This window comes from Apteryx mantelli, chromosome 2 (assembly GCF_036417845.1).
Source record: "Apteryx mantelli isolate bAptMan1 chromosome 2, bAptMan1.hap1, whole genome shotgun sequence".
NCBI classification, from domain to species: domain Eukaryota; kingdom Metazoa; phylum Chordata; class Aves; order Apterygiformes; family Apterygidae; genus Apteryx; species Apteryx mantelli.
This window is the reverse complement of record NC_089979.1, coordinates 24,106,211-24,126,199: the sequence shown is the minus strand read 5'-3', so window position 1 is coordinate 24,126,199 and position 19,989 is coordinate 24,106,211. Positions and strand designations below refer to the sequence as shown.

At 45.2% G+C, this 19,989-nt stretch overlaps 1 protein-coding gene across 4 annotated transcripts; it reads left to right on the top strand.

Annotated features, from left to right (window-relative positions):
* The first annotated feature begins 133 nt into the window (after window positions 1–133).
* On the top strand, window positions 134–19,979 carry CCNE2 (cyclin E2). 4 transcript variants are annotated; one of them, XM_067290316.1, is made up of 14 exons: window positions 134–221; window positions 372–472; window positions 1,469–1,792; window positions 6,457–6,495; window positions 6,589–6,697; window positions 6,889–6,948; window positions 8,908–9,059; window positions 11,285–11,420; window positions 13,755–13,901; window positions 15,144–15,239; window positions 16,023–16,157; window positions 16,979–17,090; window positions 17,972–18,126; window positions 18,543–19,979. In XM_067290316.1, exons 4-14 carry the CDS (start codon window positions 6,482–6,484, stop codon window positions 18,642–18,644), a joined length of 1,218 nt encoding a protein of 405 aa, XP_067146417.1. In that variant the 5' UTR covers window positions 134–221; window positions 372–472; window positions 1,469–1,792; window positions 6,457–6,481; the 3' UTR covers window positions 18,645–19,979. The 4 variants fall into 4 exon arrangements, with proteins under 4 accessions (XP_067146417.1, XP_067146418.1, XP_013797377.1 ...); XM_067290317.1 differs by lacking the exons at window positions 134–221; window positions 372–472; window positions 1,469–1,792 and adding an exon at window positions 5,112–5,131; XM_013941923.2 differs by lacking the exons at window positions 134–221; window positions 372–472; window positions 1,469–1,792 and having other exon boundaries at window positions 6,300–6,495; window positions 6,892–6,948.
* Window positions 19,980–19,989: the final 10 nt, after the last annotated feature.

Below are 19,989 nucleotides of genomic sequence, written 5' to 3'. Positions count from 1 at the left end.
TTACAGCCCAGCAGTGAAGCTATTTTGGAAAACATAAGGAAAGTGGGTCTTGCTATTTTCTTTAGCTGCAAGTAGGTAATCCAATGCATGGTAGGTGGAGACAGACTTAACACTTGGCTATTTGTTACAGGTGCTGCTTCTTGATGCAGTGATGGTGTCCTTATAGGGGTCTGAGCGCGGCAGAGAGTTGGTCAGGAGATCAACTGCTGAATATAAAAAAGGTTGTATTTCAAGGATGTTTCTCTCTATGTGTGTTGAAAGTGGGGGTTCAAGTGTTCAGATACACAAAATATGAGCCTCTGATAGGATACAGATAGACTGCCTTTAAGGAAAAGGTAACTGGTTTGATTCCACTTTGTGTTTATTCCAAGCTTCTTACTGCTGAGAAAGATGCATCATCTCAAGAAGAAAGAAAGAGGCTGCTAACAAGAACCAGAAGAACATGGTCTGTAAGTTTGGTTTATGACTGCTGGTAAGTGATGTCATCTACTTCTAAATGCAGGTTTAAGAGGTTGGTAACTCTGACTCTTTTTGCTCCCCCCTATACCTTTAAAAATGTGCATTGACATCAAATCACAAAGGAAATACAGCATTATATTGTGTTATACTGTTATAGATCTGACCCTACAAATTGTAAGGGAACTGCTAATTTTTTCTTGACTTTTTCTTGAGTTGCATCTTCTGTAACAAAAATTGTTACCACTGATTGCGTTAAGCTGATCTGATTGTCATATAGGCTGATTGTGAATAACTGGTTATTGTCTATGCTCTCTGTTGCTGGTGTTGACCTTAGAAAGACATACTAATATGCTTATAACTAAAAGGCTTGCTCCTTGTTATATTTTGCTTCTAACTAATGGGTTATTAATAACTGTAATATGGACACTCTCTCCTTTCCAAAGCATTGACAACCCAGATGTGACTGAAAGACAAAGTATAGCAGCCCGAACAAATGACCACATTAAAATATTTACTGCAACAAAATGGGAATACGGGCCCAATATCCTGTGTAAACTTGTGCTTTGATCATAATCGTAGTGGAGGTGTGTCCAGATGACCAAGTGAGCTCTGTTTATAATGAAATACTGCTCCCTTCTTTGGAAACTGTCAGGTGGATTCAGGAGCTCTGGGAGAAGAGCAGTATTAAGCACACTTAGAAACTGGATTAATCCACAGGGTTTTCAGTCTGTGCTTTATACGTCTCTAGTAGGCTGTAGGCCAAGAGGTCTGTAAAAGATAACCAAGAAAAGCAACTTCAGCTGTGTAAACTTGTGAGAAAGGCCCTGTTTTCCCCACCTTTCCAATGCGGTTCACAGCTCTAATAGAAAAATTCTGAAAGTGATGATTTGAAAAACTTGAAAAGCCCTAGACTAATCTAAAAGGATTTACAGGATCCCAGCACAGATGCTATTTAGTAAATGGAGTGTATTTCAAGCAGTCTAAAAATCCTTTTCTCTTTTAAACCCAGCCCCCCTAAGGAGGCATCTGCACAATGAAAGAGGATGTAGCATGTCAACTGATTTGGAAATGTCCTAGTATAGACTAAGTCACCTCAGCTTTATTGCCATACCAAAAGGTCAGCACGTTAGCTTGCATTAAAACTATAATTTCATTGTCTACAGTATGATTTTATTGCATGTTAACTTCTGTTTTTTTCTCTGCTGCTGACCAATATTTATGGGAGAAACTGCTGACAGTGCCAAGAATACTTACAGGGTCTGGTGCATTTTCCACTCCTGAAGCAAAACCACAAATTCTGTGGCGCACAGCCTACAGCAGCTCACAGCAAAAGGTGTGCAAAAATGAGCAGCATAGTCATTTTAATCTTTTTACTGTGACCAATTCCCAGTAAATCTAATCCATTCAATTTAAAAATAATGCTCATTTCACAGTATTTCTGAAATTTCCTTTCACAGTGTGCCACAGAACTTATTCCTGATGTACCAAAATTGCTTTGCTGATTTGAGGTTGGCTGGGAGGAAGACTTGATTTAACATCCATGAGGGGCTGTTTGGTTTTTTGTGGTGGTGGTGGTGGGTTTTTTTTTTGGGGGGGGGGGGGTGGTTTTTTTTTTTTTTTTTTTTTTTTTTTTTTTTTTTGGTCAAGATTCACCCAAATCTTAGAAGACTACATTCCCTCTACAGTTGGTGCAGTGAGAAATGTGCTTCTAGATGACAGTTCATATCTTATTTTTGGAGCTCAGTGGAGATCAAGCAGCAGAACTGCTTGCTGGAAGCTGGGTCTGCTTTAGGCATCGTGAAAATGGGTGGTGTTAAGTGCAATGAACCTGAGTGCTCATTTTACTTTAATTAGTTTTCTTCCCCTTGTGGCTGATGTTAGCTCTTCTTAGCTGATAACTGCTAGTTGATACAGATATTTTAAAAGTTGACTGTAGACAAGATGTATAAAACCTGGACTGGCTGTCTATAGTGGACAGGTAGAACATGATAGTTATTAATACACACTATGAATACTGCAGTGTATTTTTGCATAGGTAAATTTAACCCTTTCCCGCAGTTAGTGCAGAAATCACAAGGACTGAATTCTTCTATAAATAATAAAGGAAGTTATGGATTGTGACAAGGAATTACATTTCTTGAGATGAACTGGTGCAATATAGAGAGTTCACAAAGATTGTTTCCAAATGCCAGTAGGCATGAGCAGAGGATACTCTGTGTTTTTCTTTCCCTTTGATTCACAACTAGAAGACTTTCTTTGTGGTGAGGACTAGAAAATAGGCATTTTGCAGAGCTGAGGAGACTGGATGCCAGCAACATCCAGCTTAAGCTATTGTCATGCATGGTGCTTTGCTTGAAGTTGGCAGAAATCAAGGTGCCCACTCTGTTAGGTGCTATAAGCACCTGCAATTGAGACACGGCCCTTACAGCCCAAAACCTGTGATCTGTTGAGCCACCGTTAGTGACCCTGTTGTAACATCTTTGCCTTTGGTGGAGTGTGTTGTGTGGGTTTTTTGTTTTCTTTCTTTCTTTTAAAATGTCAAAGCTATGAGAAGGTGAGCGCCAAAATGTGGCTATCATGACTAGTAATTTGTATTTTAATGTATGAAGGTGAAAACTGTTTACTGCTTAATAGTATTACACTGGGGAAAAGAAAAAGCGGAAGTGAGGCCAGTGTCGATGAGGTAGATGCACTTGGAGGCAGCTGTATCTTCTCGCAGGGCTGGTGGGACCGTGTGTTTCGTTCACGTTCCTCGTGGCGAGGAGCGAGGCGGCACCAGTCGCTTCCCATCAGCAAAGTGGCTGCGCGCAGCCCCCAGCTGGAGGCCTGGCCTCCATGCACACCCTTCGCTGAGGGTACTGGGGAGGAAAGATGTTGTTTTGGTAAGCAAGGACTAGACAAGAGTTAAACAAGCCGTTTATACGTAATTGTTGGTTCCTAACAGAATTGGCTCTTAACCCAGGCAGGGACTGTCCCTGCTGGACTCGTCCACTGTATTTTTGAGCGATTTCAAAGGGATGAGAGCTGTGTGTGAAGGGGTCTGTGGTGCTGAAGGGGAGGAGGAAGGCAAGCGACGGTGTCGGGGCAGGATGTATTTGATGGTGCTCTGAAAACACCGGGTGCTGTCGTGCTGCAGGGGCCCTTGCTTGCCCTGCCATGCCCGCTCCACGCTTTTGGGCCGTGTCAAGCCTGTAGCATTTAACAAACCAACAGAAAAAGGAAAACCACCTTCCAGCAGTGTTGTGATGTAGAGGAGTCCCCGGCACGGAGGGGAGACTTGGCCCTTGGGTACGGTCTCCTGGGGGCGGGGGGCGCCGGGGGGCCGAGGCGCTGCCCCATGGCTGTGGTGCCCCCACACCGGGCACCCCTGCCGGGGCTGCAGGGCCCCAAGGGAGTGTGGCGGGAGACCACTGGCCTCGCGCCTGGGGGCATCCCTTTCCTAGCGGGCGCGATGCCTCTGCGGTTAAACACACGGCAAAACTTGGGAGAGGGGTGGTGCATCGGGGAGGCCTGGGAGCAGAGCTGGTGGCTGCTCCCCCCGCGGTGGCACTGGGGACTCAGGGTGTGTGGGGGGGCCTCGGGTGGGGGCAAAACCTGCCGCAGTGTGGGGGTGTGTGGACAAGGACTGGCCCCACAGCAATGGGATGTCTTTGGGGGGCAGTGGGCCGATCCCACAGGGAAAGGGGGTGTCTGTGGGGAGGCCACAAGCTGATCCCACATGGCAATGGGGTGTCAGTGGGCCGATGGGATCTCACCCAGAAAGGGAGTGTCAGTGGGGGGCAGTGGGCAGGCCTGGCCCCACAGGGAGCTGGGAGGTGGGGGGTGGCAGACTGGCCCCACAGCACTGTGGTGCCTGTGGGGGCAGCGGGCTGATCCCGCACAGAAAGGGGGTGCCAGTGGTGGGGCACCCGGCCGATCCTACACAGAAATGGGGTGCCATGGGGGGCAGCGGGCTGAGCCGCTCCCGCCGCCAGGTGGGGCTGCCCCTGGGGCAGCGCAGGGGGACCGAGGCCCCCCCCCCCCCCCCCCACGAACGCGCTCGGCGCTGGCGGGCGGGGCGGGGCGGGGCTGCGCAGGGCGCGCGCGGCCGCCGCGCTCTGTTTACATTCTGCCGCCCGCTCCACGTTGTTGCGGAGCGCGGGGCTCCCATTGGCGGGGGCTCGCGGCGGCCCCGCCCCGGGGCGGGGCTGGCTGCCCTGCCGGGCCCCGCGGCGCGTGGAGCGCCCGGCGGGCAGCGCCCGGCCCGGCCCCGGCCGCGGCCCCGGCGCGGCGAGGAGGAGGGCGGCGGATCGGGATGGCGGTGCCGGGGTGCCCCACCGGCGGGACCGGGCGCGGGGTGCGGTGCGGGAACAGGGCGCCGGGGCGGCGGGCGCCCGCGGCGGCTCCGTGCGGGGCGGCAGCGTCCTCTTGGCCTGTCGGCGCGGCGCTGCCTGCGGCCGGGGCCGGGGCCGGGCCGGGCCGGGCCGGGCGGGCGCGGCGGGGGCCGCTGGCCGGCGGGCGCCGGGCGAGGGGGCGGTGCCGGGGCGAGGCGGGCGCGCGGCGGGCGGATGGCGGGCGGGGGAGCTGTCGGCGGCGCTCGCACATGCGCAGCGCCGCGCCCGGCCCGCGCTATATAGGCGCTTGGCGCCGGCGCCAGCTGAGCAGCGCGGCCCGGGCAGCGGCGGGCGGTGAGGTGCGCGGGGCGCCGCGGGCGGGGCGCCCCCCTTCCCCGGCCCCTCTTCCCCCTGGGAGCGGGCGGCGGCGCTGGGGGCGGCGGGAGCCGGGGCGGCGGTCCCGGCACCGGCGGGGCGATGGCGGTGGTGCCGGTGCCGCCGGCTGGCGGACGCGGTGCCGGTGTGAGGGGGGTGGCCGGGGGGGAGGGGGCGATGCGCGGCGGCGCGCGGGAGCGGCGAGGCGGGATGCCGCCCGGGCACCGTTTTGGAGGGAGAGCGGCTGAGGAGAGGCGGGGGGGGCCCGGCCGAGCGGGGCCCATCCGGCCCTGCCGGAGCCCTCCCGCCCCGGGACGGGGGCGCGCCGGGGGGGGGGGGGGGCGCCGGGGGGGGGGGGCGCGCCGGGGGCCGGGCGGGCCGCTCCCTGCCGGCGGGAGCGGGGCAGCGGGAGGGGGGGGTAGGCGGGAGCCCGCCATAGCGCCCCCCCCGCGCCGCTGCCGCCGGCGGGGTGCCCCGGGGGGGCGCAGGGGGGCCGGGCCAACCCCCCCCCCCGCTCGGGTTTTGGAGGGAGCGCGGTGGGGGCGGGGGCGCCGGGCCGGGCCGTTGGCGGGCTGACCCCGTTTGGCCATCGCCGCCCCGGCGGGGTCTCGCCCCGGCCCGCTGCCGAGCCCCCCGAGGCGCCCCGGGGGGGACCTGGCGGGACACCCCCCCCCCCGGCCGGAGAGGGGCCGCGGCCGCCTCAGGGCGGGAGCGGGGGGGCCCGGCCGTGGGTGCTGCCGCGCCCCGGGGGAGGGGGGCGGCGGTGCCCCCCCCCCCCCCACCCGCAGGGCCCGCCGGCGGCCGGCTGGCCCGGGCGGCCCCCTTGGCCCGGCGCGGCGCGGCGCGGGCGCCGCCTCCGCGCTCTCTGCAAATTGGCGCGGAACCGGCCGCGCGGGGCCGCGGAGCGCGGGCGGCGCCGCCCCCCCCCGTCAGGTGTGGGGGCGGCTCGGGGGGGGCCGCGGCGTGGGGCGCCCGGCTGTGCCCCCCCCCCCCCCCGCAGGTGCGGGGCTGCCCCGGGGGGGCCGCCGTGGGGCGCCCGGCTGCGCCCCGCCCCCCCCTCCCCCCCCGGTTAACGGGCCGGTCTCCGACGGGGCGCTACGGGGTGCGGGGCCGTGTGTGACTGCGACCCAGAGGCGCTGCGTGCCCTGGGGGTCTTTGCGCCAGTAAAACGCTTGTGTTCTTCCATTTAACGGTTGGGCAAATCGCGCTGCCTCGCCCGCTGCGTAGGTCGCCCTCGGACTGAGCGTCCTGCTGTGTCATAACTTTCTGCGGAGGCCTGAACCGAGTTTATGTTGTTTCTCTGGTCCAGGTGGAGATCTGGCAACCCAAAGAAGATGTCAAGGCGCAGGTAAGCTGTCAGCATCCTAATATACTGAGCAGATCTGTGTCCACTTAGCGACTGCCGTTCTCCTGATGTCGCGTGTCTTTTTGCCCCTCGCAGTAGCCGTTTGCAAGCCAAGCAGCAGCAGCCGCTGTCATGTCAAGAAGAGTCTCCACAAGAGCTGCAGGCCCCAGAACACCTCCAGACCAGGAAAAGGAGGACAGCAGAGGTGAACAATTTGAAAGACTTGAGAAACTTAATAATACTGCAAGCCCACCAATGCACCTGAATGGGGGAGTCTTCCCTCTGCTGAGTTCCCACTTTCCAAAGCGGGGCCAGGACACTGATGCTTTGCTTTAGCTGTGGAGGTGGGCGTGCTGATCGGAGTGTCTGTCTGTTGATGTGCATCTTTTCTCTCAGCAGGAGATAAAGAAAAGAGAAGATGGGAAAATTGCTAAGAAACATCAATATGAGATTAAGGTAATTCAATCCTGAATACCAAACTAGGTGAGGGAGTCCATCTGGTTTATATTGGTGGGTGTGAAGTCATGCATTCCACACCAGAAAGTATCGGATAGGGGAAGTTTCTACCTTCAGAGGTAGAAAGTATAGGTGCTCTACACCTTAGTTTCTCTTTATTTGTTTCTGCTTTTTATGCCCAGTTTTGCTGCAGATAGAGGGTCCTTCAGTGTGAAAACCACTGCAGAGTAAGGTTAGGTGTAAAAAATTAGAACAAAAACAGATATTCCAGAATAACACCATATGCAAATCAGGTGAGGCCTAGAGGCAAGTCTAAACAGGACTATTGCACTTGTTTAACTAAACGGGCTTGAAGTCACACCTTGATATTCACGACCATATGGGTGCCCTTTACTTTCATTTAACAATTCTTTAAATTATTTAGATCAATTTGGGAATCTGCTGTAGCTGAAATAGGCCACTATTAAACCAAATGAGGGGGATTACAGCACTTTAAAATGAATTAGTAATATAACTTCCTCTTGCAAATAAAATCTCATTTGCAGTTATGCTGTTGATCTGCTCTTAAACCAAATGAGACGAACAGTTAACTGGTGAAGGAAATCTGTGTAGTTAAGCTCTTCTGAATGAAGTTTTACTTGAAAGCTTTGCATGGGAAAACACTGCCCAAGTTTGTACTTGGGATGAAATTGCATGTCACATCTCACCTTTGCTGAAAGGGGGAGGTCCTGCTCCCCCCATCTTCCACTCCTTGATGTCCAGCCATTCACTCCTTCCCCTGCCTTGCCCTCATTTTTTGATGCTCTTTAAATGATGCAGTATGCAGGTTCAACTTGATAATTTGGCACTAAGAAGTGAGTAATGTTCTACCAAATTAGTGAGTTGAATCAACCCAGCAGAGGGTCTGGCAAGCATCAAAGATGTTTGAAAAGGAAGGAGTGAGACAGGAGAGAAGCAGCAGCAGGATCTCCATTTTCTGGTGGCTGTATGCTATTGGATCAGCTCAGCTAGGCTATGCAACTTCATCCTTGGGTACTTTAATCTGGCTAAATAGGTTTGGATATACTAAGGAAATCATATGTAGTTTACTTTTTTGCAAAACAGCTCTACAGGAAAAGTCAGTGTTCAGGGACAGGTGTTTCCATTCTTTGTGAATAGTGTCCCACCTAATTCTCCAGAATGTAACTTATGTTCTGTGTCACCATTTTAAAGGCTGTCAACCATTACAGTGTTGCATACGCTCCATGCGTTTGATGTCTCTTCACTTGTATTGGTTATGTACAACCGATAAGTAATAGTGAAACAAGTTACCTAGTTAACTAAAGTAATTTGGAATTCCTTCTTTGAAGTTTTCTGCCTGAATAACTTTGGGTTCCTCTCCTTTTTGAGTCATTGCATCCCATATTTGGCTTTGGCAGGCTGAAAGATAGTTGACAGCTGCTGCTCACTCAGTGAGTATCTAGCTCTGGAGCTGAGATGGGTGGTTCCTCCCTGGAGTCCTTAATTGGAAGATAACGAGTTGCTGAATTTCCACTGAGTGACAGTAGAACCTCCACCACCTCCTTTCTTTTCCCGCTGAATAAATAAGTAGATAGTAGGGCCAGTAACCTAATGAACCTAACATCCCTTTCTCTAGCAGCAGTGAGAGCCTTTTCCTTATGTGCTGTAACTGAACAGCTCTAGCAATGGATTTGATTATGCATGGCTTCACAAAGGTGATTCTCTTCCTCAAAGCTGAGTTCCCTGAACTTGTCAAAAGTGTATGTTTGGGTACTCTTGGCTACGAAAGGCTTTGCTGGCATTTAATCTTTCACTTTTCCTGTGCTTCTGAATCGATGCTGAAGTCCAAAAAGGCTAATGCATGTTATGTATATTCTTGTTGTTGCTATAATCTAGAATTCACCCCTCTTGCTATCGTAGTAAAATCAACATTTAAAAGATATCTTGTTTATGTTGTAGAGTTGTTGGCCGCCCACGATAACAGGAGGCATCTCACCTTGCATAATTATTGAAACACCTCATAAAGAATCGGTAACCACTGACTTCTCCAGGTTCAAAAAATACAGGTTCAGAAACTTCTTCATAAATCCATCGCCTTTGCCTGAACTCAAGTAAGTTTTCCAGATGCTGCAGTTCTTGATGTCTTTTTGAAGTATATTGAATCACCACAGTAGAATCTGTTGCTGTATAGTGTTCGTATAACAACAGGCAGTAATCAACCCATTCCTCTGCTTGTCTCTTTGTCCCACAAACAATTCAATGCTTGCCCCAAAAAAGACAAAAATTCTACTTTTTCACTGCTCTTATAAATGCAGTGAGAACGGAGAGAGAATTTTTGTCTTTCAGAGCCATTTTCTTGTAACTTGATGCTAAGGGCCGGCCTTAAGATTCATGAACACAGTTGTTAAAACTAAACTTCTTTCAGAGCTGTTGAAACTGAGCAACCAAAAAACCAGCCAAAGTACTAAGCTATGTTTTCTTTATGAACTTAAATATTTAAAAACACAAATAACTTTGTGGTGCTATCACTTTGCAGGTAGCTTACTAATGCAATATGTTTGGTGCAGTTGCAGTTCTAGTCTTTTTAGACCAGTGGACAGTATTGCAGAGAAGATGAAGATGTTGCTGAAGAGGAAAGGGTAATCGCACTGTAGACCAGACTTTTCTTGCAAATCTTTAATTGGTAGACTAAATATATCGATGGAAACAGTTTCTCTCCTGCAGAGGGATAGACTAGATGACTAAATAAGATTCTGCAGTTTTTGAATGTCTGGGACATTCAGGTGTGTTAATAGGTTTCTTGGTTGCTGTTTGTTTCAACCTAATATTTAATGAAATAAAATTGTTTGTCGTGCATATAAAGTTGTGGAGGCTTTATGGAGAACTGCTGAGGTGAATGGGAAAAGAACCAGAACATGAAGCCATGTTTTTGTTTGGTGACATTTTTTGCCTCAGTGCAAAGCAATAGGTCTCTCACACTCTTTTTTACCAAGTTGCAAACTCAACTGCTCTCTCTCAGTATTACTCCCAAGCCTGCTGTAGGTTGCTGAACTGTGCTTTAAAGAACAGTGTACTCTTCTCTATACCTAGCAAATCACTTTTCTCTCTTTTTTTTTTTCTTTTGTTGTTGTTGTTGTTGGAAAGCTTAGTCCAAAGTAGTGAAAAAGATGGTAGGTAGGAGACTCTCCTGTACTGCTTTAGGAAGCTGCTGTAAACTGTTGGATCCCAAAGATATGTTCTGATAGGGAATTCCATGCGTGGGGTTGCATCCTCCGTACTTGCCTCTTGTTGATAGGCATCTGTTAAAGCTGAGCTCCATCCTTTCCAATTAGCCAAATGAGGGGGTCATTTACTCTCTTGCCTTCTACATGATTTTCTAGCTGCTGCAGGAAGATGGTGATAAGGGAGTTCTTCATGCCTGCCTGCTTTGGCTTGTGTATTAAACAAGAAAGTACTTCTTCAGCTTGTTTGTTTGTTTATTTACAATGGCAGTAGAGTGGAACTGATTTGAGTTAGAACTTGTGGGACAATGTGACCAGCTCTGTAAATTTCTCTCTGCTTTTACTTGGGGAAAAGTAAATATTTAAGTCCAAAAATAACAGTAGGAAATCAACATTGCGTTGGTTAACATGCTGTCCTCCTTAGTAACTGTAGGATGAGAAGTATATTTAAGAAAAAAAAACAACAACAAAAAAAACACATCAATCGATAATAACAATAATCCCAAATTAAAACCAAACCATAGTAGTGATACAGGCATCCACTTTTTCTTTCCCAAGTAAACTTAAGTGCTAATAAATTGTAGATTAGCAATAAACAAGAACTCAATTTTTGTCGGAATAGCATGTTTCTGAGCCTTAAGGTAGACTGGACAGGAAAAGGAAAGATGAGTGAATTTTAAACACCAGCTGTAACTACTTTTTACACTAAACTGGACTATGTTTGGGGGGGGAGGGGTGGAAGCATTTTGTTTTTTACCTTACTCCCTAGAAAGTCAAATTTTAAAATGGCTGCCTGCACTATACTTGTTAATGGCCACATAACTAACAAAATAGGAAACTTTGCTTGGTTGTATGTGCAACTTTGATGCACATGCTGCGTTTTACTGGCTCTTCTTTAAAAACTGGACTGGCAGATAATCTTGGCAAGCTGCTGTTGTGGTAATGTAAAGTGTTCAAAGTATGCATGCAGCTTTCTAATTACTAAAAGGATCTTTTAGTGTGCAGGCTTTTTGTTTGTTTGTTTGTTCCTGAATATCTGTAAACAATAAATGTTTTTATACCCTTTGCGAAGGTGTATGTATGCTTACAATGCTCTGTGCAACTTCATTCCACAGCTGGGGAAATTCCAAAGATGTCTGGCTCAACATCCTGAAGAAGGAGAACAGATATGCTCACTGCAAGCATTTCACATCACTGCATTCTAGCTTGCAACCACACATGAGATCAATACTGCTAGACTGGCTCCTAGAGGTGTGTCTTCTAAGTTGTTTTACCATGTGTTATGCCTATAAAGGAGGCAGATAAAAGCAAAGCTTTTACATAAAAGATCTAATAGCAAAATGTACTGTAATGGTAAATGACAAAAACAGTTTGCAACAAAAGGGTTACAAGTTACTACTCTTGATCCTGTTGGTGAGTTACATTCAGTCTTTCCTGGCAGGAGACGTTGAACCCTCCAGACAGCACAGAAAATAATAGTTCTGAATTTTAGTTCTTTTAATATTACTTATTGGGAAGAGGAGCAATCTAATTAAATCTAATTTCAAGACAATGTACTGAAATTGCTAAAGTGAGATTATTTATGGGGCTTTAACCATGTTAGAATGTATCCAGCTCTTGAGACAACTGCATCTGGTTTGAGGACTTGAGTTACCACCCTGGCCTTGTCTGTATCAAGAGCCTTTAAATGTCAGCCACTGACACTGTTCTTCCCTGACTTAATATTAAAATCTTTATTTGTATCCTGTGAAGAGAGCAGAAACAAGTAGTACATTAGTGGCAAGCATCTAAAGGCTGTTGATGTAAACAGGTTTTTGTTTGAAAAGGATTACAAATAAACCATATCCATGTTCCTGTCTAATTACTGTACTTCGACTGAGTTTGAGAACTTAAAAACTGGAATAATTTGAATCTGGCAGCCAACTCTATGTGGAGGAATATTAATGTTGTAAATAGAGAGCTATGCTCTACAGTCATTTCCAAGAACTTTGTATTAAGGATATTTAATTGCTGCTGCCAAAAGCAACCTTTGAATCATGCAATCCTTGTCCATCTGCAGAGGGGATCTTGCAAAGTTTATCAGTTCCATGTCAAGTTCTCCATGGAAGCAAATGTTACACTGGCACTCCTGCTTTCTCTGTCTTGGTGGAAGAGGACTAATAGCAGGGAACTTCAAGGGAAGGGTTTATTTTATTTTATTTTATTTTTTAACAGTCTGAATATTAAAGTGATTCAAATAGTGACACTTTGCTAATTCTTCTAATGTCTGACTTGCTTACCACCTTTGAATTGGGCATATACATATATTTTTAATCTGGAGAACTGTTGGGAAATCATCCATCTTCCAAACATAAACATCAAAATGGACCTCATTATCATTGTCTAGTTCAGTAACACTACATGCCACAGTGGAATAAAATCATGGCAACTTTAAGAATCCTCCAGTAGCTCTTAATTTTGTCTTATGTGACTTTATAACTAATACTTTTCTAAACATGACCAGGCATCATTATTTACATTTGGCACGTATACTTTTATAGAAACAGTACTCGCTTATTCATGGGTGACTCTGGTCTCTACCTTTTTTTAGTTCTGAGTCTTGTTTGGAGCAGTAGTTAATCATGTCATGTTAGCACATTAGTTGACATATATTAGATCAGCTCTAAAAGAATGAGCTGTGACATTATTGTCAGCTAGCTGCATTTTTGAACACCGGGAAGGGATGTAATCCACAAACAGGCTTTCAGCCTTCTCTTATGAAATAGCTAGAAGTAGTGATATTATTCTGACTTTGCATGCAAGTGAAATAGTCAAGTGGAGCAGGAAGCTCAGACCTGCTTGGGAACTATACATTGGATATTTTTTACCCCTACTGACTCTTAAGTAGATTTAAAGTAATTTCTAGATATCTAACTTCTACTTGTGGAAGGGATGCAAAGTCATTGATAAGGTGGAGTTGTGGTAGATCTGCCCTAATTCAATTAGAGATAAAAGGAGAAAGTAGGGCTCCTGTATAAGATTTCCAGGTCAGAGAAGTCTCCTTTCCTTTTTTGCTGAACTGAATTGGAACCACTTTGATTCTGTGCAAATTTTTTAAAGACCCCTGCCAAGGAAACCTGCTGCTGGAGGTAGATGGCTGTTCCCCTTGGAATATGGGAAAGATACAGCTTAAAGTTTAAGCCCAAAGTATTTTTGATGAATCGAAGGAGTGCTTGGCTTGTTTTTATTTTCATTTTTCATTTTCTTATTTTGTTGGAAAACTTCTGGCTATTTGCTGGTACTCATTTTAAGGAAATTGGATGATATTTAGATTCTCTGTGCCCTTGGAAATGTGCACTTTGGAAATATGTTACTGCCCCATGGATAACTGGTGTTTTGGGTGGGAGTGTGAGAAATACTTCTCCCAGTTCCATATTATTCAGTGCTACCTAACACATTTAGATATGTGATGGTTTATATCTGTGCAAAAGATAAAATTGTGCATACAATGGTTTGCTGTTAAAATGCGAATACTCCGATATGCATGCATCAATTTTTATAATGGAATGCAGTGCAGAATACATTTATTTTTTTCTCCTGTTTTAGGTATGCGAGGTGTATGCACTCCACAGGGAAACCTTCTACCTAGCTCAAGACTTTTTTGATAGATTCATGTTGACACAAAAGAACATTAACAAGAGTATGCTTCAGCTCATAGGAATTACCTCGTTATTCATTGCCTCCAAACTTGAGGTAAGAAGCTCTGTTACAGGAGGAGGGTAGTAAGTTTGAAATAACTAAAAAGACAATGATAATGTTTGTTTCTTCTGTATGAATCTCTTGAACCTGGTGGTGTACGTATAATACTGAAGGCCAGAAGGGGAAACTTTAGTCTTTTCCTTCAGCAAAACAGTTGTTAATAAATCAATCTCTTGGAGTGTAGTCTTTGTCCTCCCTTTCCTCAGCAGCGGAGAAGGAGACCACATAAACTGAAAAGGTATGCAGATGTGCTAGGAGTAGTTCTGTTTTGTCTTTTTCCAAATATACAGCAATTGGCAAACAATCTCAGGAATTGGGGGTGAGACTTAAACAAAAGCAAGCCTAAGTCTCAGACTGCCTGTTCAACAAGCTGATACCCCTCTAAACCAGTTTAGTGGAGTTGTTTCCTTTCAAAAGTAATGAAATGAATGCATTGGTGGTGATGCATTACATTGCACACTAGTTATGAGGCAACAGCATATTTTCATGTGTTTCCTCTGAATACCCGATGCACGATAGGCTCGACTGAGATGAAAATTTGGAATATTAATTCTTAATACTTTCAAAACCCTTGATCTAGCTGGTGCACCAAAAGCAAGGTGCTGACCCTATAAGCATGCATCTGTCCTAAGGAAGCGTGTGGCACAGCCTGGCTGTGGAGCCAGTTGGGGCAGAAGCAGTTCTGCTGGCAAGTTGGCTTTTCTGCCAACACACCTAAACATGGCCTGAACTGGTGTGAACTAGGTCAGCAGAAACTTCTTGTTAACTGTCTCTGTGCCATGGCTTTGCCAGATACAGTGGGATTTTTCTCCCATCTTTTTCCAGTTATTTTTATCTATGTGAGTATGCCAGTGCTAACTGACATTGTGCCTAAATTCTTATCAGCAAGCCTTTTCCAATACAGCGATGTGCTCCAAGAATGGGATGGTGTATGCTTTTACACCAAATAGAACAGCTGAGTAGAAAGCAAAATGAGCGAAAAGTTGTTCTGATTGTTTGGTCAATACTTATTTCCCCCAAAGCTAAACGGGTTGCAATAAATCTGTCACATGTTACACAACAGTTTTCAATATCTCCTATCCTATAAGTTTTCAAGTCACTATATATAACCAGGAAAACACTATTCTAGCATAAGAAATGTTATGGACTAGAAGTATTTGCCAGTATCTTCTCAAGCTTTCCTGGAATCCTAAGCCACTCTGATCTTGACATTTTTTTCTGCTTCTCTCTTGAAAGGAAATCTATGCTCCTAAAATTCAAGAATTTGCATATGTCACTGATGGTGCTTGCAGTGAAGATGATATAATAAGAATGGAACTTATTATGTTAAAGGTAATAACTTCACTATACTTGTAAGGGCTGGCTGAATGAGTGTCAGCTGAGCCTTGTGTTTTAATGCGGTTTACTTGCTTACAGATGAAACATCTCTAGTACGTCCCTCTTTCTGCAAAACAATGAAACCTTCATGTTCATTGTATCAACATTGTATCAACAAAGGCCATGGCTGGGCTGAAGTCACTGTTTGTGCTCTGCTGGAAAAGGACAGGTTTCCCAAGCTTGCATGGAAAGGAGGCTCTTAGCAAGTGAGGCCAGCTACAGGATAAACCGCAAGGCTATTGCTGAAATGTGCTGCGCTTGCTAAGGTCCCTCGCTGTCCATGAACTGGAGCCTCTAGAAGAAGTAGGCAAAGAACTGACACACACAGCTCAATGCTCCTTGTATTGGAAAGGATCTGTCTTTACTGTTGCAGAATTTCTTATGCGCTTATTCTTCCTTAGCAGTAGATGCTAGCTGCAGGTTCAGACATTCTGAGGGAAATATTCTACTTTCCCAATTTCTGAATGGGAAAGAGATGTTAGATTCAACTGCATGGGTATAGTAAAGGGATTGAGATAAATGTGCTTTTGCGCTGATTGTAATCCAGCCTTTTCAAAAAGTAGTAAGAATGCAATCTGAAAAGAACATTTGTACTTGAAATTGTAGCAACTCTTTAATGTCTTTCAAGGACCTGTGCAGTAAGACGAGCTAACTCAGAAGGGGAGGTTTGGGAAAAGAGATCAGAGCACCAAACTATCTTTGCATGGCTTAAGGTACTTAAATGTTTAATATTTACAGGCTTTAAAATGGGAACTCTGTCCGGTGACCATCATCTCTTGGCTGAACCTTTATCTTCAAGTGGATGCTCTGAAGGATGTTCCAAAAGTGCTGCTACCTCAGTATTCTCAGGAAAAATTCATTCAGATAGCACAGGTAGGTAGTAAGCTGTATAGGAATACACCATTTGGAAGCGATTACAAGCACAACTATACATTATACTCGGAAAGGCTTTAAAGAATGCTTTTCCTTGTTTCACCTCATCTATTGCTTTGTAAAGGAATGTGCAAATTTGACCCTCCCAGAGAACTTTATACTGAAGTTTTGAGGAGAAGTACCCATGTGTATTTTGTTTCCCTGCTCTCAGCTATTTTAAGACTTGACTCTACACTGGAAAAATACAAATCTGGTTGCTACGCGCTATAGTTCTGCAAACAACAGGCAATAGCAACAGCTTTTGAGAGTAGGATGATAATATAAGACTGTTTATGGACAGGTAATGGTGTCTAGCTGTATCATCTGTAACAATGTTTCTGTGTATTTGTCTAGAATACAGTCTGAGAAACGTTTGACTATCCTGAAACTAGGATAGTTCAATTTTTGTGGGTGCGTATTGTATCCAGCCTTGGAGAGTCTTGCTAAAGAGAAGACTGGTCTAATTCACTGAACTCCTAAGTATTTTTATTAATAAGACCTTCCAGAGCTCTGCTAAAAGCTTAAAGGTGTACTTAAATTTGCAGTATTCTGCATGTTAATGGTAGAAGAGCAAATTGTTTTGCATCATAATTCTGTGAGACCAACTTTAACTAAAATTGGTGCCAAAGATAAACCAGATGCATGTCACCGATAGTAAAAAGTACAGCCATGTATGTGCTACAGACTAGACTGTAAGAGAACTAGCATATGCATAGCAGTTTCTCAGGCAGGATTATACTAAAGTATCTTCTTGTTAAAATTTGTAACTCTTGTTTCCTCAGCTCTTAGACCTGTGTATTCTGGATGTGAATTCTTTGGACTTCCAGTACAGAACACTAGCTGCTGCTGCACTCTGCCACTATACCTCAATCGAAGTAGTTAAGAAAGCTTCAGGTAAGTCTAGAAGAAGCCTTTGTAGGTCTTGGCATTGTTAGGCAGCGACTTCTGAAAGTTATTATAGGCCTGAAACTGCTTAAAAGCGTATTGGTTTATCAATGCTGCTGTAATGCTGCAAAAGAACAAAAACTACATGGATATTAAGTTTGTTCTTCTGTTTTGTGTGTTTTCCTCGTTTCACTTCCTTCCTACCACTGTTTCAAACATTACGAAGGCTTGAAAAAGAAGGAAACACTTTCAGAAGCATAGCCTTATCTAGGGGAACTAAGCATGTTCTTGCTTTTGGGCTAATACCAGTGCCCTGTGAATTCCAGTTGTTTTGAGGATCATTAGCAGTTCATTATTTGGCTTCTTTTCTTCCTGAAGTGATGTTTGCAACCAGTCATCCCTGGCTGTCAGCAGCATTCAATTAACTTTGGTGCTAATGCCTACAAGCCTGTCTCTTACTAAGAGCAAAATCACATAACTAAATTCAGCACTTGTGTGTTGCTCAAGATAAACTTAAGATTGCAGCATAATGTACAGTTTTATAGTGTGCATCTAAATCTAGGGCTCCAGTTGGAAAAAAGTCACAGCAGGGTAACTGTTACTTTCCCCTTTCCTGGTAAGCAAGGAGAGTCTTAACTGCCAAAGAGCTGCTTTTTTTCAGGAGGCCTGTGGTCACTGCCCTCTGCTCTGCCCCAACATTTTGACATAAGCACAAAGAAACATGGGTGGATTTTTTTTTATTTTTATTTTTTGGAGAATGCTTCTGTTCTTTTACATGCATGTGTGGTGGTTTGTTTGTTTTAATTTATGACCCTATTGGAATTCTGTCTAATAAAGATTGTACAACTCCTTCATGATCTATAAATGTACCACTGTGTTTTGCCCTTTAGGCTTAGACTGGGACAGCATTTCCGAATGTGTAGAATGGATGGTTCCTTTTGCAAACGTGACAAGAAAGGTCCCTGTGAAACTGAAGAATTTTAAGAAGGTTGCAGTAGAAGATCGACATAATATTCAGACACACACAAGTTACTTGGACATGCTGGTATGTGGTTTGTGTATTTGCAGTTCAGGCATTTGATAGTGCGTTATACACCTCTTCTAATCTATATCATCAAGCATGAGTGAAAAGCAAAAGGTTACAGGCTGCTGACTGCAATGAGCTCAGTTGTGTTGGCTCAAGTGAGCAAGGCCAGGCGCTGGCAGGTAAGGGTTTGCACAGCCTTAAATGTTTGGGAGAAACAATGTGCTTTACCATAACACAAGTCATTAGCAAAGGCTTGGATAAGAATTACAGGGGGAGTGTTTAAAAGATAGTAACTTTGTCAGGTAACAACCCTTTAACTAAGGAGTACTTGAATTGTACTGGCAGTATGAGAGAAGCTTCTGAAATGCTTGTAAAACTAAAAAGTAGAAATTGGTACTATGTGTTAACTCTTGTCTTCCTCCCCTCCACCACAGGAAGAAGTTAATAGTGGAGCAGCATCTACAGCCCCAGGTCAGTTATCTCCTGTGTCTACAGGAGGAATAATAACACCTCCCAAAAGTACAGAGAAGAAATGAAAAAACTGAGCAACAACCATCATGAACAGTTCCAGAGCAGGACTTGGTGCTTCAGAACAAGATCATACTGAAGTTGACTTCCTCTAATGCTCTGTTCTGCTATTCAAGACTTGGGCAGTAAAAGACATGTTATCCTGAGCAATGGAAGGAAATTAAGACCTCCTCCTACAGACTTGCCAAAAGAATTTTTAGGCCCAGTGTCCTTTCCTGTGTTAGTGCATGAGGTTGGACTACTCTTGTCCATTCTCAGACAGCACTAATTCAACTCTGAACATTCCTAATTTAAATTATGAATTATGGATTTCAAGAACTTGTTTTGAAGTGGCTGAGTGGCAAAGCTTGTCCACTCAACTCACGTCAAACTTGCTTTAATTTGGGATAGCCATACAGGAGAACTTGATGAGTTTGTACATATTACCTATTCTTGACTCTTATTTTCTTGGTATGGGCAGAGCTTAATGTCTAAACTTATTCACCCTGTGAGCTCAGGTAGAGGATTACAGAGGTCAGTGGTTAAGCAGTTTACCCTTCTAAAACCACTCTGCCACTGCATTAAGGTATAGCCAGCCCTGGATCAAATTCTAGCTCTACATGAGGCTGATGAATTTAAGATAGCTTTAGGGCTGCTGTAAACTTATCCTTAAATTAATTCTTAAAGTGCAGTACTGACCTCAGGTAATAAGAGTACAAGTAAAGAATGTGCTGCTGAAGTAACCTTAACTGGAAGAAGTACAGTCCTTAAAGGAAGGCGATCAAGCTGATAAGAGCCAACCATCAACTTTCAAAAGACAAAAACAGAGCTAGAACTGGAGAGGGTATGGAAAAAAAAAATCTGAATTGCTGGTACGCTATACAACCACTCAAGTAGTATGAACAGTATTTTTAAAAAGCAACTGTGGAGCTGTATTTTATCAGTGTTTATAAGCAGCATTAACTACTGTTTTCCTTGGAATATTCACTACCTCTAACCTCTGAGGTGCTTAACTTCTGCTGAAGGGGACAGTATGCTCCTACCTGCGTCTCCCTTCTAGCAGTAACAGTTTTGTATGACCTTGAGCAGTTCATGAAACTGCACTTGAGCTTCAAATGATACCAGTGTCTTTTTTTTTGTTATATTAAACTTGAGCTCTTTCACTCTAACTTTTAGCAAACTTGAATTCATTGCTTCTTTGAACAATGCATTGTGGAACTAGCTGAAGTTGTTTAAGGCCTTCTGTACAGTTTGTAAAAATAAGGGTTTTATTATAATATTTCATCTATTTCTAAAAGAAAGATACGCTGTAAATGTTGTATAAAAATTTAAATGAATTTTAAAAATAAAAGCATTGAAAGATTTTTCCACTTC

What these genes read in the sequence shown, in the direction of transcription:
- CCNE2 (XM_013941922.2), top strand. Translation starts at nt 6,437, where the DNA reads ATGTTGTTTCTCTGGTCCAGGTGGAGATCTGGCAACCCAAAGAAGATG. An exon ending in AACATCAATATGAGATTAAG is followed by an intron (nt 6,949 to 8,907) that starts GTAATTCAATCC and finishes TTTATGTTGTAG; the next exon opens with AGTTGTTGGCCGCCCACGAT. An exon ending in AATTCATTCAGATAGCACAG is followed by an intron (nt 16,158 to 16,978) that starts GTAGGTAGTAAG and finishes TTGTTTCCTCAG; the next exon opens with CTCTTAGACCTGTGTATTCT.